The sequence below is a fragment of the Papaver somniferum genome, chromosome 1 (genome assembly GCF_003573695.1).
Source record: "Papaver somniferum cultivar HN1 chromosome 1, ASM357369v1, whole genome shotgun sequence".
Lineage (NCBI taxonomy): Eukaryota > Viridiplantae > Streptophyta > Magnoliopsida > Ranunculales > Papaveraceae > Papaver > Papaver somniferum.
In genome coordinates this window covers 29,107,892-29,124,734 of record NC_039358.1, presented here as the reverse complement: position 1 = coordinate 29,124,734, position 16,843 = coordinate 29,107,892, and the positions used below count along the sequence as shown (strand labels likewise).

The 16,843-nt window shown below is 34.9% G+C and overlaps 2 protein-coding genes and 1 non-coding gene across 3 annotated transcripts; 1 reads left to right on the top strand and 2 right to left on the bottom strand.

Moving 5' to 3' along the window:
* Positions 1–660: 660 nt before the first annotated feature.
* LOC113326814 (histone H4) lies at positions 661–1,150 on the bottom strand. Its single transcript, XM_026574485.1, has one exon. It carries the CDS (start codon positions 1,117–1,119, stop codon positions 808–810), a length of 312 nt encoding a protein of 103 aa, XP_026430270.1. The 5' UTR covers positions 1,120–1,150; the 3' UTR covers positions 661–807.
* An 11,716-nt stretch (positions 1,151–12,866) lies between these two features.
* Positions 12,867–12,940, top strand: TRNAV-AAC. The gene has a single exon. It is a non-coding gene; the product is annotated as a tRNA-Val (tRNA).
* A 1,247-nt stretch (positions 12,941–14,187) lies between these two features.
* LOC113273273 (F-box protein At3g26010-like) lies at positions 14,188–15,249 on the bottom strand. Its single transcript, XM_026523043.1, has one exon. It carries the CDS (start codon positions 15,247–15,249, stop codon positions 14,188–14,190), a length of 1,062 nt encoding a protein of 353 aa, XP_026378828.1.
* Positions 15,250–16,843: the final 1,594 nt, after the last annotated feature.

The following is a 16,843-nucleotide window of genomic DNA, read 5'->3' as shown; positions in this document are numbered from 1 at the left end:
TTAAAAGATCTCTATTATCGCCTATTGATGTTGATGATTTTATGGTTTTGTTGCACAATTTCTTACTGGAAACTGAAAGCATCTTTGAATGAGTGAACGAAAATAAAAGGTAGATTTTTGAAGGTCCAGCCAGCCTGAAAGTTCGCTTCATAAACCCTGACCTTGGATTGGACTTGGTTAAAATGCCTTATCCTCGCAACTAGCAGCCTAGTACACCTTGGGTACTAAAGCTTGAGTTCCAAAGCTATATGGTTCGCACCTCTGGCTTATGCTGAATTGACATGGCATATCTTAGGGGTGGCCTAAGAGCATCTGATGATGAGATAATAAAATCAAGGAAAACGAAAACCATTAACATCGAAGAGTTTTTCTGGAAAGTAAATTTAAGTGTTCATCAATAATACTGATAATTCAAATCCAATTGATTTATATTTTCCTGACACTTACAAAATTGTTCGAAGAAGATACATCTTGGAGATTGTTAAGCAAAACTGGAGATGAAATTGTCCAATTGAGTTCTACTATTTGCCATCAGATCACGATGTTTGACTGAGACTGATTTTCATTGTTTAGGTTTCAATTGCAATAGGAACATGAAATTACGGTACCAGAACGAACATCATCTTCAAGCTCAAAATTTAAAAACTATAGCAGATCAAATTGACCAAAAGATACTGAAAATTTTCATTCATTTAGGAAAAGCTTATAACAGCTTCAATTACTAAATTAACATACTACTGAAAAACCCAGAAATTACCGAAACCGTAATACTAATACCTTCACAGATAAAACCCCAATTTCCAAACCCTAACCTCCAAAACCGTAAAGAGTTCTTCCCTGTCGCTTCAAAGCATAAACCACATCCATAGCAGTAACAGTCTTCCTCCTAGCATGTTCAGTGTAAGTAACAGCATCACGAATCACATTCTCAAGAAAGATCTTAAGAACACCACGAGTTTCTTCATAGATCAATCCACTGATACGTTTCACACCACCTCTTCTTGCTAATCTTCTGATGGCTGGCTTAGTAATGCCTTGAATGTTATCTCTCAGAACCTTTCTGTGCCTCTTTGCTCCTCCCTTTCCTAAACCCTTTCCTCCTTTTCCTCTTCCTGACATTTTTTTTTTTAAATTTCTTTCTCTCTGGATATTTTTTCCTTGGTTTTAATTTGGGAGAGATGGTGGTGGTCATTTATAGATTTAATTCGGACTTGATCAAACTTTTGAGATGGTGTTTGTACCGTTCGATGGGCTGGTGATCCGTGTCAATGGTTTTTGTTTGTAATTCACCGTTAGATTAGGGACACTTTGGTCGAATAAACAGTACCCGGATCGTGTCTTTTTCCTGTGAGGAATGAGGTTATCAACCGTTGAATTGGGACGTGATCCGAATGACTGTATTATGTTGGTATTACAACCGTTGGATTGGAATCTTGGTTTCTATTGGCTGGGTAAGAAGCACACGGATCGCAACCTCTTTACTCTCATTCTTCTTTTTGTGTTTTCTCTCGAGACGGTAATTACGAGATTACTCTGAGTTGGTAGTTTTCTCTCAAACGCGGTCAAGTTTTGTATTCGTCAATCGTCATGCTAATACCATCCATCATGAGGTCTAACCGAATTGCTGTCAATGGCTTTCACGGTCTTCTTATTGGTAAAATTACGAAGAAAGTTGTTATTTAAGGTCTTATGATAATTCGTTTTGGTTTTATGTGTATCAGAGTAGATCTTTATGCAACTTTCGCGAATCAAACATGAAATGTAATAAGTATGTTTTTGACAAGTGATATATCAACTTAATTTTAGAAAAAGATTGAGTTGATTTAACAGAAAGCTAGATTTTAAAACATAAAATAGGAGTAGTATCCTTCTGGGTATACTGGAAGGATCCTTATTAACGATTCTCACTTTTAACATTTTTAAGACAGAAGACTTTGATGTGCATGATGATAATTGAGGAAGTATTGCTTCGCACTTTAATTCTCGCACTATCTCACACGTTGGGTGTCAGTTTTACGAATAAAAATCAAAGCATAACGAATTTGAAGTTACTATTTTAGAGATACGTTCCTCATATAAAATTCTACGTTCCTACCAAAAATGAGTTTATTCCGAGACGTATAACACCATCATCTACTACTTTGAATATGAACCATCGAGAATCTAAAGACTTTTAGCCATTGAAATTAAGACTGGTAGATTATGAGGTTTAATATTTCAGAATGCGCTCATTTTTGGTAGACATGTAAATCTTTGTAAGTGAAATATATCCCCAAAATATTAGCTTCAAATCCGTTACGGTTTGGTTGTTATTTACAAAAATGACGTTCATAATGTGAGATAACGTGAGAATAAACATATGAAGGGATCCTTCCTCGTGATAATCGAAGGTATGAACAATAGCATAACCAAGTGGGTTTTTTTTAGCAAAGAACTGAAGAATTAAAATGACAGAATCCCTTGTTCATAAGCAAAGTAAAGCCACCAAGAGTGGGAGCTTTTGGAATGAGTTTGTGAAAATCCTCACTAGGTTATCCAGTGAATATATTTTGAGTCTTCAACGGAAAATGTAGTGCTCCCGAAGTGATAATTGAATGAAACAAAAATATGTTACGAGTAACAAACTTCAACGATAGGTCTGGACCGAGCTGCTACATCTCCTTTTTTTTTCTTGTCGCCCAACAAGCAACGGCTCCTACCTATAAGGCCGTTGCGCGTTATTTAAAAACCCATTGTAAATGGTTAGCTCAATCACCAATAGTATAATCAAGTGGGCGTTAGTTAAAAACCCATAGGTTAGCTCAATCACCAATCACAACTATTAAAAAATAAAGATGTTTCTTTAATTATTTTTGTCAAGAAAAACCATTGTATTATGAGAAAAGTTTACAAATGTTATGGGAAGAAATCAGGTAAGACTTCCCACCACTTATTATAAGTATCAAATCTTCTATAATGCTTAGCCGTTTTATCAGCAAATGAATTAAAATCTCTACTGGGATGACTTATTTTAATAAACAGGAAAAAGTCTAACAGCAGATAATAACCATTAACAAAAATGTGTATGACTAAAGAATATCATTCTATAAACAGGGGGTGTCTTCTGCGTTGAATATCCCGACTCTATCCATTTATAAATGCAACCGAGATGAAAAGTGTGTTACACTTCCTAATCATACATATATTGTTACTTTCAATATCATCATCATCTTCCTTTTGGACGTCCTTCGTGCATCTGCAAACAAATAGGACGTCGTTGGCGTAGGTCTTCGGCTGGATGTTTATAACAAGTAAAGGTGGATCTCTCTGTTGTGTATTGCTCAAAGATATTAACAGAGTTTCCATAACGAGAATTGGCAAGTACATACAGAACTACTAGTAGAGCCATTATTTGATTGATTAAGAGGAAATTGGATATAATCATCTATCACAGTTACGCTAACAAATTCGTTTTGAAATGCACGAAGATCATGGGTTCCCTGTACTTCACTTGGTAGACGAGGAGGTACAAGTTTTTGTACAGGTCGAACTATTTGTATGTCTAGTGGGTTATCAATGTATGTTTGCGAAGATGGTGACTGTCGTTCCTCTTGAATACGGTCACAGCAGGTTAAACACTTGATACATAAGCGCCATAATAGGTAGCAACAAACCGTCATTATAAGAAATAAACCTATCATAGCCATTAGATCCCTTATCACCACATTTCAGCTTGCACACCCATATGTGTTTGTTGTTGAAAATATTAAACATGGATGCATCTGTTTATATGTAAATAAAGTCGAAGGAAAAATTCTGTAATTATAGCGGGAGATAGACAAAAGAAAGATATTGTTATTATATCGGAAATGAAAACCTGGTCCTTATGGGATTCACAAAAGTGTCTATTGTTAACTTGAATATTGAGATAATGGGACGAGACCTCGCCTCATGGATCAGTCAGTTTCTCATCAGTCAGTTTCTCAAAACATAAAGGGAATACAAGGGGAAACATAAACCACAAAATCAAGTTTGAGAAAACAAAAGTCAACTTGACGAAACTGTATTTAGACTCAACACATTTGAATCACATTTAAGTAATGGATCGAACCAAACCAAACTCAACCAATTACCCATTTTTTCCGCATTTTTTAGGGTAGGATTTAACTTTTAATCAATTACGGGTATGATATCGATCAAAAATTTTCCCATTTCAAGAACAAACATGTAAGCGATGTTATTATATATATGGTTGGCCACTTCAGGAGGGCTTGAATTAGAACAAGAAAATTCAGTCGTCACAAAAACATTGCAAAAGATGTTAAAAACATAACGCATAATGGCCTTGAATAAACCAAAGTATTAGTATTGCGATCAGCTGAAGTTTCTTGATAAGTGGCATAATCCACTCTTTTTTTGCGATCTATATTGACTAGTAATGACAAAATTGACCTTTGCATTCGGAAATTCAGTCGAGACGAAAATGATTAGGAATAACAGTAAGTGTTCATGTTCACAGTATTTTTACCCTCTCCCTTCAAAAATAAAACATAAAAACACATCTATGTTCTTAATATGTGAAAATACGAGGGGTACCCAAATATACCTCAATCTAAAACTTTTCCACCTATAAGTCATTTTCCGAAAGTGATTGTCTATGGACTGAGTCGAGACAATACAACTAATCGGTTCACACTTCGTGCGATCGTCTATGGATACAAGATCGAGACAATACAACAACGAAGTATGTTTACTTGATAATAGGTTCGGACTTAACCAAACTCTTGGGATTGTCTATCAAGTAAAATAGGAGTCAACGTTTGTGTAATTTACTTTAAATTATAATAACAACATTTATATTTGCGGAAAATAAAAGTAAATGACACAGCAATATTTTGTTAACGAGGAAACCGCAAATGCAGAAAAAACCCCGGGACCTAGTCCAGAGTTGAATACTCTCAGAATTAAGATGAAAAAGCGGGGGTACAACAACCACACCCAATATTTCGCTTAGCAATCTGTATGGACAAACTCCAATATACTTTCTAGAGAATCAACTAGACAGTCAGACTCAATCTAGATAAAAAGTATATCAAAGAGTTTATATCTCAATCTCGATTTGATATATACTCAAGCAAACAGAAATCTGCGAGTCTTTATCAAATACAAGAGAGATAACTTGGATAGTACCAAAGACCAATATCCAAGTGTCAATCAATTTAAATCACAACCAAAAGGTCGGATATTCTAATTGATTGATCAACACACAACCTGTGATATTTCAATTATATAACAAAATATAATGCGGAAAAGAAACAACACAGACATCAGAATTTTGTTAACGAGGAAACCGAAAATGCATAAAAACCCCGGGACCTAGTCCAGTTTGAACACACATTGTATTAAGCCGCTACAGACACTAGCCTACTCTAAATTAACTTCGGTCTGGACTGTAGTTGAACCCCAATCAATCTCACACTGGTCCAAGGTACAGTTATGCTCATACGTCTCTGATCCCAGCAGGATGCTACATACTTGATTCCCTTAGTTGATCTCACTCACAACTAAGAGTTGCTACGACCCAAATTCGAAGACTTTAATAAACAAAGCTGTATCACACAGAAAAGTCTACGGTAATAGATAAATCCGTCTCTCACGAATGTACCTACGAGTTTTGTTCTGTCTTTTGATAAATCAAGGTGAATAGGGACCAATTGATAACCCGGACTTATATTCCCGAAGAACAGCCTAGTATTATCAATCACCTCACAATAATCTTAATCGATGCAGCGAAAAAAGATATTGCGAAATCACAAACGATGAGACGAAGTGTTTGTGATTACTTTTCTTGCCTATCGGAGATATCAATCTCAAGCCAATTATTACAATTGTACTCGTACGATAGAAACAGCAAGATCAGATCACACAACTACAAGAAAGTAGTATCGGTCTGGCATCACAATCCCAATGAAGTCTTTAAGTCGTTAACCTGGTTTAGAAGAAGAAACTAACGGTTAAAGGAGACTCGACTCTAGCTTAGCACAACTAGTATCATACAGAAGGTGTGGGGATTAGGTTTCCCAGTTGCTAGAGTTCTCCGTTATATAGTCTTTCAAATCAGGTTTTGCAATCAATGTTAGATTGGTAACAAAGCATTCAATATTCAACGTTAGATGAAAACCTGATTAGATTCAAGCTAATATCTTTCAACCGTTATATCGAAAACTAGCTTGTTACACACAAATGAAATGCATGTTTCTAGGCTTGTGTAACCGTACCCAAACTTGTACATTTGTTGACTCAACAATAGTTAACCAAATGGTTAGCCATATGATCATTTTCATATCAACCATATTCTTCTTCACCATAACTAGTTCAAGTGACTCAAATGAACTAGTTAGAGAGCTGTTCAATTGCAAGGAAATCTTATGTAACTACACAAGACACAATCGAAGCAAAAAAGATTTGATTCACTCGAATCGGTTCATGAACTATATATCCACGGTTTGCAATTTGCATTCCTTAGTTTATATAAGAATAATTTCAATAACATCGTTTTTAGATATAACCTACTCAAGTTCGCGGACGGAGTTCACAAACTCCAACAGAATTTCTCGGGTCGAGAACTTCCGCCAGTTCGCGGACTTAGCTCACGCCACTATTCCGATTCTCTTGATCAACAAAGTTCGCAAACTTCGATTCAAGGAATAAGGACTTATATATGTGTTTCCACAACAATGCTTATATCCTCCAATGGTTATATAATCTAAACTCTCATTTCAATCACTGAAACATTCTTAGAGGACGTTGATATTTTATAGTTGTTATTCACAAACTATTTTTCATCAAAGTAAGCAATTTTCAAAGTGATTGAAACTTGCCATGCCTTTCGTCACTAGGTAAAGATGAACTTGGCTAAAGCGAAATCTTACCAACACATATTTCGAGAAATAGATAGGCGAGATAAACTCGGCTCGAAATAGCAAATGTGTATAATCTAAGTTTATATAGCAAAACGACTTTTGTCTCAAGATAGGAGATAAATAGACTTTTGAGTGATAGATAAGTTCAAGTCTCCACATACCTTTTAGTCAATGAAGATCCACCAGTTCCTTGAGTAGTCCTTCGTCTTGTATGATGATTTCCATGGAGTTCCTGAGCTCAACGACACTTTCTATCCTAGTCCGAGACCTTAGCTATAGTAGACTAGAAATCAAGACTTATAGTTTTGATCACTAACATTGACAAACATGCTTGAGATAACAACGCATGCGAGTTCGACCGAGCAATGCTCTAACAATCTCCCTATTTGTCAATTTTAGTGACAAAATTATCAATATATATGGAATACAAAAAATAAATAAATTAACTTTTGTAGCTCCTATTCCACATGCCTAATCTTCAACATTACTTGAAATCTTCGTCACTTCCAAGTACTCCAATGATCCCAAAGGTTGTAAGTTCAGCATCATCGTTGTTGAAAATACGTAGTTATAACAACGAGAAAACAAGAGTTCTCAATCATTGTTATACAGTGTCATAGTATCATTACACAACGTCAAAGTTCAATTGTATCACAACTTCAACAACAATACTATGGTGATATGTATCACTCCCCCTTAGTCAATACTCCATCTCACATGGAAACCACTCCCCATTACATAGTGATCCGAAAACCATATGTATTTGTAGTGTGAACTACATATTAATTCTCCCCCTTTGTTGTCAACAAAATTGGCAAAGGTACAAGAACGTGATCCTAATGAAATTTCCGAAAGAGACATTTCATGACCAAAAGAAAGAAACACATATCATCTTATTTAGATGCAATCATAAAGCCGAGGCTAAATGCATTCATCAAGGAGTTTATAAAGATACAAGATAACCCTTATAATATTCCACAGCCGCACTCCCCACAAAGATTTGGAAATTAAGCACAAGTTCAATTAAGAACTCTCCCCCATAATATGTCATTCCCGAAAGAACAACAAGACCTACCTTAATTTCGAAAGAAAAGAAGGACTTCTTTAGACATAACAAATCACATACAAGTATGAATTTGAATAAAAAATACTCAATTAAATTAACCACAAGAGAACTCATGATTAATTTAATCAAAAATGCTCAACATGAATAAACTTAGGGAAACTCAAAAATATACAATTAGATTAATCACAAGAGAACCCATAATTAATCTAATCAAAATACACAACCAAACTAATAACAAAAGTAATCAATTTAATTGGTCATGCTCGACATAAGAAAACTTACGGAGCAACAACTAAATAACCAAACAAGATGATTAATTTAGTTGAATAAATGCTCGACATAAAGTATCTCGCGGAACAAAAACTAAGCTAATCATAAAAATAATCAACTTGGTCGTTTAGTGCTCAACATAAGACACTTTACGGAGCCTCACAGTAATACATAAAAATATGGATCAGGGAAGATCAATACTGCGGAATACACAAGGATTCATTCTATTTTCCATCACCATTTGCACAATGACATACAATAGACATAATCCTTGCAAACAAAAGATTTTAACCTATCTTCCATCAATAATTGACATAATAGGCGTAACTTTTGTATTTGTCAAAAGTCTATTCATTCTTTTATCAAACATGCATATCAACATACGAAAGACTTCACTTTTGACAAGGTATGGGACAATCATAGTTCACGGAAGCAAACACACATATCCCATAATAATATTGCAATATATAAAACCATAAAGATTAATACCGTAAAAATCGTCTTCCAAACAAATTTATAATTTAAACCAATAAATCTAAAAACATGAAGATGGAAACGTTAGACATAACTATGTATAATCACAATAATGGCTATTCCAAATCCTAGTTATTCTTCTAAATAAAACAAGAAAAATATAAGATTTACTAGACAATAAGACCTTTGAAGAATTCTTTATCGTCCCCGAACTCCTTGTCGTCAACAACCATTGGGACATAAGGTTCATTAAGGTAGGAGTTTATATCAATAAACCTTCTTGGCTGATGATGTCGAACCAGGGCCTTCTGAATCTCATGAGTCTTATACACAAAAGCCTTTATTTGTTGAATCTCCTTTCACATCTCCTTCAACATTCAAGAACATCAGAAAACTTCAGAGAGTTTGAAGGAATGGCTCTTGGCTTCCTCACATTCCTTCCTTTTCTTTTCAAGGTAGGAGATAACGGAGATTTCTCTTTTTCCTTCATGATTGATGGATTAACAATCATATTAACATCTTTTCCATCAGAAGACATCATACTTGGAGTATCCATAACGTATGGGTTTGTGAGAGGAAATCACAAATTGAACTCAACAAGTAGTCTTGAGATAAAAAGAGGTTTTGAGGAAGAAAAAAGGAATGTAAGGTTTCGAAACCTTTAAACAGGTTCGTACACGTCCAACTCACAACCATATAAAGTGTAAAATTATCGATAATAACCCTCCTTTGTTGATAGACAGAGAAAAACAAAAACTAAGAAAAAGAAGAAAAAAAACTGTTCCTAAAGCCTGAGAGGTACAGAATCATTGTCTCTTTTGATCAGGCACGTGAGACAAGATTCCCAAAACAACACAATCAAGTTGCGTTGTGGTGAACAACAATTTTTCCACCATTTTCCTCTTGAGAGGAATCCACAGACCATTGTCTATCAAAACGACTCGACCATACTTTCTTCTCTAATGGCATGAGGAGTTAGAGAAAACTAAAAAATAACTGGACAATGACATCTGGTATATTTCGCTTTTCTCTGATTGTCTTTTTTCGTTTTTCTTTTTGGTTCCTCTTTATGTGTTAATGATGATGATAGCGAGGAAATCACTTCGGTGGAGGGATGTCCTTTCACCTTAATATATAACTTTGGTATACTGATAATTATAAAGTGGTCGATTACTTATTATCGGCCTTTTATCTTCTTTCACCTAAACCATACCCAGCAAATAAGAAAGATAAGAGGTTTCATTATGGAGTATACTTTGCAGTAGAAGGTGCAGCTATGCTCGAGTAGTCATTTACGAATAATTCTTTCAACTAATAAGTTGACGAGTACATATTTATATGATATTTTGAGACAAATATAAAACTTTTAGCAATTTTAAAAATCTAAAGGGAGAATGACTAAAAAACTTAAAACGCTAAACCGAGAATTGTAAATTTTCATATTTTAAGTAGGACAACTGACTTTCCTGGCCACAATATGGCTCCGTCATACATATCCCAGAGGTACTTTTGATAGTGTTATTTCGTAATATAAATCTTAGAAACCTAATTCTCCTAGCTTAATTACTATCAAGATTTTTCCATCTCGTCTCTTTCTCTATCTTCTCTAAATCCTCTCTGCTTCAAAAATTAACAATTCTTGCTTTTTTCTTTACATCACCACATCCACTATGTCAGTGCGTCTCTAACTCTTTCTCTCTTATTCATTTATCAAGTCATTGACGTGGTTTTACGATGATAGTTAGTATTTTGCTGACTGTTGTAAGAAGTTAAAAGGAAAACACATATATTTGTTACTATCGGGATAACTTGAGTCTGTAGACTCTGTGCCTGGGGTAATTTTATCGGGATAACTTGAGTCTATAGATTTTTTGTCGAAGCTAATTTTAAATTTGTTAATAATTGCAAGGTCACGAGTGAGTTTTTATAAGTTTTTGGAGGGGGGACTGCAAAAAATAAGTTCAAAAGTCAATTCGGCAGACCGGTGGACTCAACGCTGTTGAATGAACGTTTACCCAACCAAATATTCTTTTGTTTTCCGCATATAAATCTATGACTCACCTGATTTTTATCTTCAATGAAATATTGATCAAATATCTTGAAATTTCAGAAGGTCTTTATTTTTTTTTGAAGGTCTTAAATAGAAGAAATCTTCCGAGTTCAACAGCGAATAATTTTGGATGTTTACAATATTTTTCTTTCTTGACGAAAAAGAATACTAAATTGACTTGCGTTTTGAATCGTACCATTTAGCGAGTATTACATTTTCAGCATTTTATGAAGGTTTTCGTGATAAAGTTGTATTGTTGCTCCTTTTAAGGTGGATAATGGATCTTTAATTTTTTCGTTCTTCGTAATAAAATGGATAACCATTAAAACCAAATGTTTTTTTTGTACCTTTTTTGCTTTCCTTTACAAGCAAGTGAACACACCTTTTTTCACTGTTAAACATGGTTCTAAGTATCACATTTTTTGCCAACACAAAGTAAGTGCCATCCTTATCAAAAATTCAAAAGGTTTCCGCTTTCATATTAAAAGGATAGGCATGGATTAAGTGTGTGTTAAGTGAAATGCCACCCGAAACTGCTACTCCTCTGTCTTGTGATTGTGCTATAAAAAGACCTCAATCGAATTCTTTTAGCAGTCAATTTCTATGTAAACATATGGTTGTTATATATATATATATTTGTTAGAAATGGCATGAGAAGTTGTAGCAAACTAAAAAATAAACACAAAATAAGATCAATAACCAAGACAAGACTAAGCAACTTCATGATATAAAATTGCAGAAAATAATTGCCACAAGTAATTTACATCCCATTCACTCTTTGTAAAATCAAAATTAGTATTGGACCGACATGTTATGCATGATGTTTTAGAGTCATTATTCAAGGATCATTATTGATTTCTGTAACTTATAATTTTCCTTTCTCATTGATTTGTGTATATGTCGTAAGATGGTGATGATATTAACGACCTGAATATAAAACTTGTTAGTCTTTTAATCATGTAGATGTTACAGGAAAATCAAAGAATTCGGCAGGAAGTCGATATGTCTGAATAAAAAAGATCCACACATCATAGGTGAGGTTGGCTATCTAGTATGTATATTCTTTAAAACTAAATGTTACCAGAGGGCCAAAATAATCCGTCCATATTTTGTTTATGGCTATTGAAATGTTCTTTAACTTGGCGAATAGTTATGGTATATGTATATTTATCGACAATTTCAAGTACAGTGAGGGAAATTCAGTTGGTGGAACCTCCTAATTGTTATGTGTTTTAATTATCAATCCAATAAAAACGATGTATTTCAATATAAAAGCTAAAAACATACTCCCTATGTCCCACTATTAGATGATCTAGTTGGAGTTTGCACAATTTTTAAGGCAAGTAAGGGAAAAGAGTTTCTTCAATTATTTTTTACAATAATACCCTTATGGATAATAACTTGTAAAATTTGGAAATGAATTATCTCTCAAACTATACCGCGGATATTCGTAATCTTTGTATCATTGAAAAGCATTTTAAAACACCTACGTAACAAGCATAAACATGGATCTCGAATTATACATATTTCTCATACTAATGATAATCAATCAAAAGGATAGTTTTAGAAATATTCTCTTGTTTAAAGAGATAGGTCAACTAACAGTGGGACAAAAATTTAAACTAAATAGGTCATCTAATAGTGGGATGAGGGAATATTTGACACTACAAGTTGAGATGCATATACCAAACAACTAGCAAAGCAAACCAGCCAACAGATGCATCAAAAATATATGTATCAGGGGCGTCTTTATCTTTGTGTTGCACTCTTGCGTTTACTTATTCCTTAGTGTTTATCAAAGTATAGGAAAAACATATGCATTAGTAGAAAAATTCAAGCACATCTCGGATGTCAAATTAAGAGTCGGCAAATATCACTAAAGGGACAGAGAAGCATGTCCGTTATTAGGGGTAATATCAATTTGCTTACGGTGTACCAAAATATATGTAAAACCAAGCCTAACTCATCTTTGAATCAGTACACTCTTAAGTAAACTGATATTTCTATTAGCGATGTCGACAAATTAAGGTGATCTGCATTGTTTTTACTCCAAGTAAAGAAGCCTATGTTATGTAAAATGCTCATCTCAGTTATTGTCAACCAAGGTTTCGTGGTGTAGTTGGTTATCACGTCAGTCTAACACACTGAAGGTCTCCAGTTCAAACCTGGGCGAAGCCATATGTTTTTTTTTATAACTTGCTGCAAATATCTGGAAGGCATTATAAAGCCTGCCTGGTTTGTTTCATATATTTTCTTAATAATTTTTTTAACTTGCTGCAAAAATCTTGGCAGGGATACTGTTTGGAAAATTTGCTTGATGATCAATACTGTTGCAGCGATACCCGAGACAGATGAAAGTTGGAAACTACCTTAGGTGGGATACTTCAATATTACTCGTGAATAAGTTTTGAAACTTGAAGTGCACAGATGTTATGACGAAGGCGACATGAGCGTGCCATACTAAGAAGCTGGGACTTCTAGTGGTACCAGAGTTGTTGGTAGAGCTAAAATTCTTTTATGGGGTTTCTTACAAGGTGATCTCAAAAAAAAAAAACCTGTGTCAGCTGATTTGTTATCTGGTGACGAAAACCGCAGTAAACTCGTTCAACTGGTGAAGATGGATGGATCTGCTCTTAAAAACCAAGGACTTGCACAAGTTTACATGACTATTAGCAAGGTTATTAATTAAGCCAAGATATGATTTCTTACAATGTTTTTTCTCTTGGTTTGCACTGTGAATCTGACTCTATCTTCGAGGTACTACTGGAACACGAAGATTATTAAAAAGAAATGACAACCGTGGCAGTGTTTAGTTCTTTCCTGTTCAACCGCAACCGAGATTCAAAACCGGGGAACCTAACTAAGGTCCTAGAAAAAATATATGATCAACTCCGTCTCTTTTTGAGCATTGTCCTGTAGTATAGTGACCAACACTCAAGTATGAGAATAAATTCCGGTTACTTGGGGATAATATCTGTCTGACGAACATCAAACTGATGTATCTAGACTTTAAGTAATGGCTGACTACTACAACCTCCTACTCCTGTTCATCCAGACGTCTTATTATCATCTTCGAAGAATAAGTTCTGGGAAGCTCTATTAGGATGGACCAAAGAAACTTCTAAAGAAGGAAACTGGTAACAAACGACTAGCAAGTAGAAAAGCAGTATATTATAACAGATATAGAGACATAAAACACAAAAGTTTGCTGTAAAAGTAGCAGTAATAGACTGAAAGTATCTCGATAAAATGTTGGAGGGTTATCTTACTTCCATAAACACACCAAATCGAGAACACACGGAGTACGAAATAACATCTTAATACTGTTCTAAAATACATCAATAGGAAGAGACTAATGAGTTTCTCAGTAAACCTTACCCTGACTTCATTCTTTCCTCTTTCCAAAAGTTGAAGTGCAAAGATCACTAAGTGTCTATCCAAGAGGGCGGTGGAAGTACTGTTGGCATTGGCGTTAGCACAGACGGCAGGAACATCCTCCCTGTATGATCTACATGTCTTTTATCCCCATAGAGCTCTTCAAAGCTTCTGGTTTGGATGTTGAACCCCCAAACACAGTGCTTGCAACCGAGCAAAACAACATTACGATCCATCGGACTGAAACCTAAAACTTGGATTCTTGCAAATTCACCTGTCCGAGAAAGCATTTCTTTAGAGACACCTATCCGAGAAAGCATTTCTTTAAAGATACTGTCGTCTGTTGAAATTTTATTGTGCAATATTTTCCAGTTGACCCCATCGAGCACCCAAACGCTCACAGTCAGATCCCTTGTTGAAATTTTAATTTTAGCGTAACAGACCCAGCCTCCAGACTCCCCAAGAATACTTTCAGAGTACCTATACTTATAATAATCATCAAACTCCTCATCTGGCAAACTAATCAAACTACATCGATGTTCATCAATTTTATTTTTCTGATCGAAATTGTAAACTAACATTCTGTTCCTCCCTTCAATCCAAAACAAAACACCATCAAGGATAACAACTTTATCAAGAATAGACCATGCCTGCTGAACAAGTTTATCACACGAAACTTGAAACCTCTCCCACACACCCATTTCAGAAGAAAATATATCAACATTAAATTCTTTTGTGTAAGACTCGTCAAATAGAGGGATGCGTACAACCTTATAACAACAACTTGTGAATGATGAAGAATACTCACAAAATATACCAATAACATCTAATCCTCTGGCCCGGGGAGGCGGTGGTGAAGGAAGTGAAACCCATTGCTGAGTAAGTGGATTACAAACATGATACCTCATCATATCATCTGACTGTACTGAATAACAAAGAACCAAACCATTGCTAGAACCCAAGACGCGTAAATTGTCTTCTTGAAATGGTTTCTGATTTGTAAGAAACTTAAAAGAGAACAAATGTTCATTTCTAGACATAAAATCTGAATGTAAATCCGGATATGAAATTTCAGATTTCAAGAGTTTTTCATCAGCACATTGATAAGACATCGAGTGATAGTGTATCCATGGGAGAGACTTGTTATTGATTTGAAACCATTTGATAATGAAATTAGGGTCTGAGAGATTGGATAACCATACCTTTGATAAACATTTGAGCTTGCAGATTGTATTTAGAGGAAGATAAGCGAAGATCTCTATCAAGGTATCATCTGTGAACCTAGTTGAAGGAGCCATCCCAGCAATTGAGATCCTAAAAACCTAGTTCAGTTCTTAATGAGGAACCCTGGGGAAATCCCCAAATATCGTTCTTTCTTCTGTTTTTCCACGGAGAGGAGTCTTTTAGGAGGTCTGATTTGGGCCCACTCATGAGTGCCACAACTAATGGGCCCCTCGTAGTTTTGCGGGCCAGGAGTGGAGCTTGCAGTTTTTGTGTGAGAAACTTCTTTGAATTCCGGTTTCTTTGTTGTGTTTTTTTCTTTGTCCGTCTCGATTTTTTTTTTGTGTGCGTGTGAAGGAAACAGATTTATAATTATATTAATCCTTATAAAAGTTGAGGTGTTGCATAATACAATCAAGTGGTTCATCATGATACCACCATCTATTTAAAGAGTTTTAAATTTGCATATTTAAGTTGAGGTGTTGAGGTCTAGAATTCTTGTTTAGTGAATACATTCTTTCGAATACATTTTCAGAGTTTGAATACATTCTAGAATTCTTCGTATTACATTTTTCACCGATACAAAGTGTGCTTTTTTGGCGCCATCACAAAAGATCTCCACGGTAAAAGGGTAAACATGCATTAAATATGTGCTCATGAAATGAGCGTACACCGCGCTAAGCTGCCGCTACTCTATCATATAACTATATATATATATGTTTCAAAAAAATAAATACATATAATTATATATATGCCATAAAGTCTTTATTTGGATTGATTCGATAGTGATTTTCTAGTTTCAAAAGATATTATGGATGCTAGATTTAAGTTATTTGATTTATTTGAAGTCGTGTGAGAAATGGGAGAAAATTAAAAGATAATTAATAATAAAAGCAAAATTTACGGCAAGATTTTTTCATTAGTTAGGTTTTTTCTTCTTTAGGTGTTGTATATTTACGGAAATTGTATATTTTTTTTGTAATGAAACCTGTGTCATAGAGCATTAGAATCTAACATCAGGGACGGGCCTAACAAGGGGCCAAGTGAGGCTATAGTCTGTCTCTGTTTTTCAATTGGCATGTTTTTGTTGTTTAAATTTTTATGGATTTTGGGTTTAGCCCACCATTAGCCAATGAAAATTTTATTCTTTATACAAATTAACCCACACGATAAGAGTATTAGACATAAAATCTTGCTTAAAGCTTTCTTCCTCTCAACATATTTATTTCCCATTTTTCCTTCAAAATTATAAATGTATATCACCTTTTTGCAGTTAACTTCACTCGGTTTAGTGTTTTTTGTCTAGCTATCTAATAATCTATAGGTGAGCCATTGTTGCCTACTAGTTTTGCCATTCGTTCAAAAGAATTTGCCCCGACCTCGCCTTGCCAACCAATGGGATTCTAGCCCTACCCAAGAAAAAATCTTGGGTCTGTCCCTTCCTAACATTAGGTTTAATTAGATTTTGAACTTGGGAGACCTCGA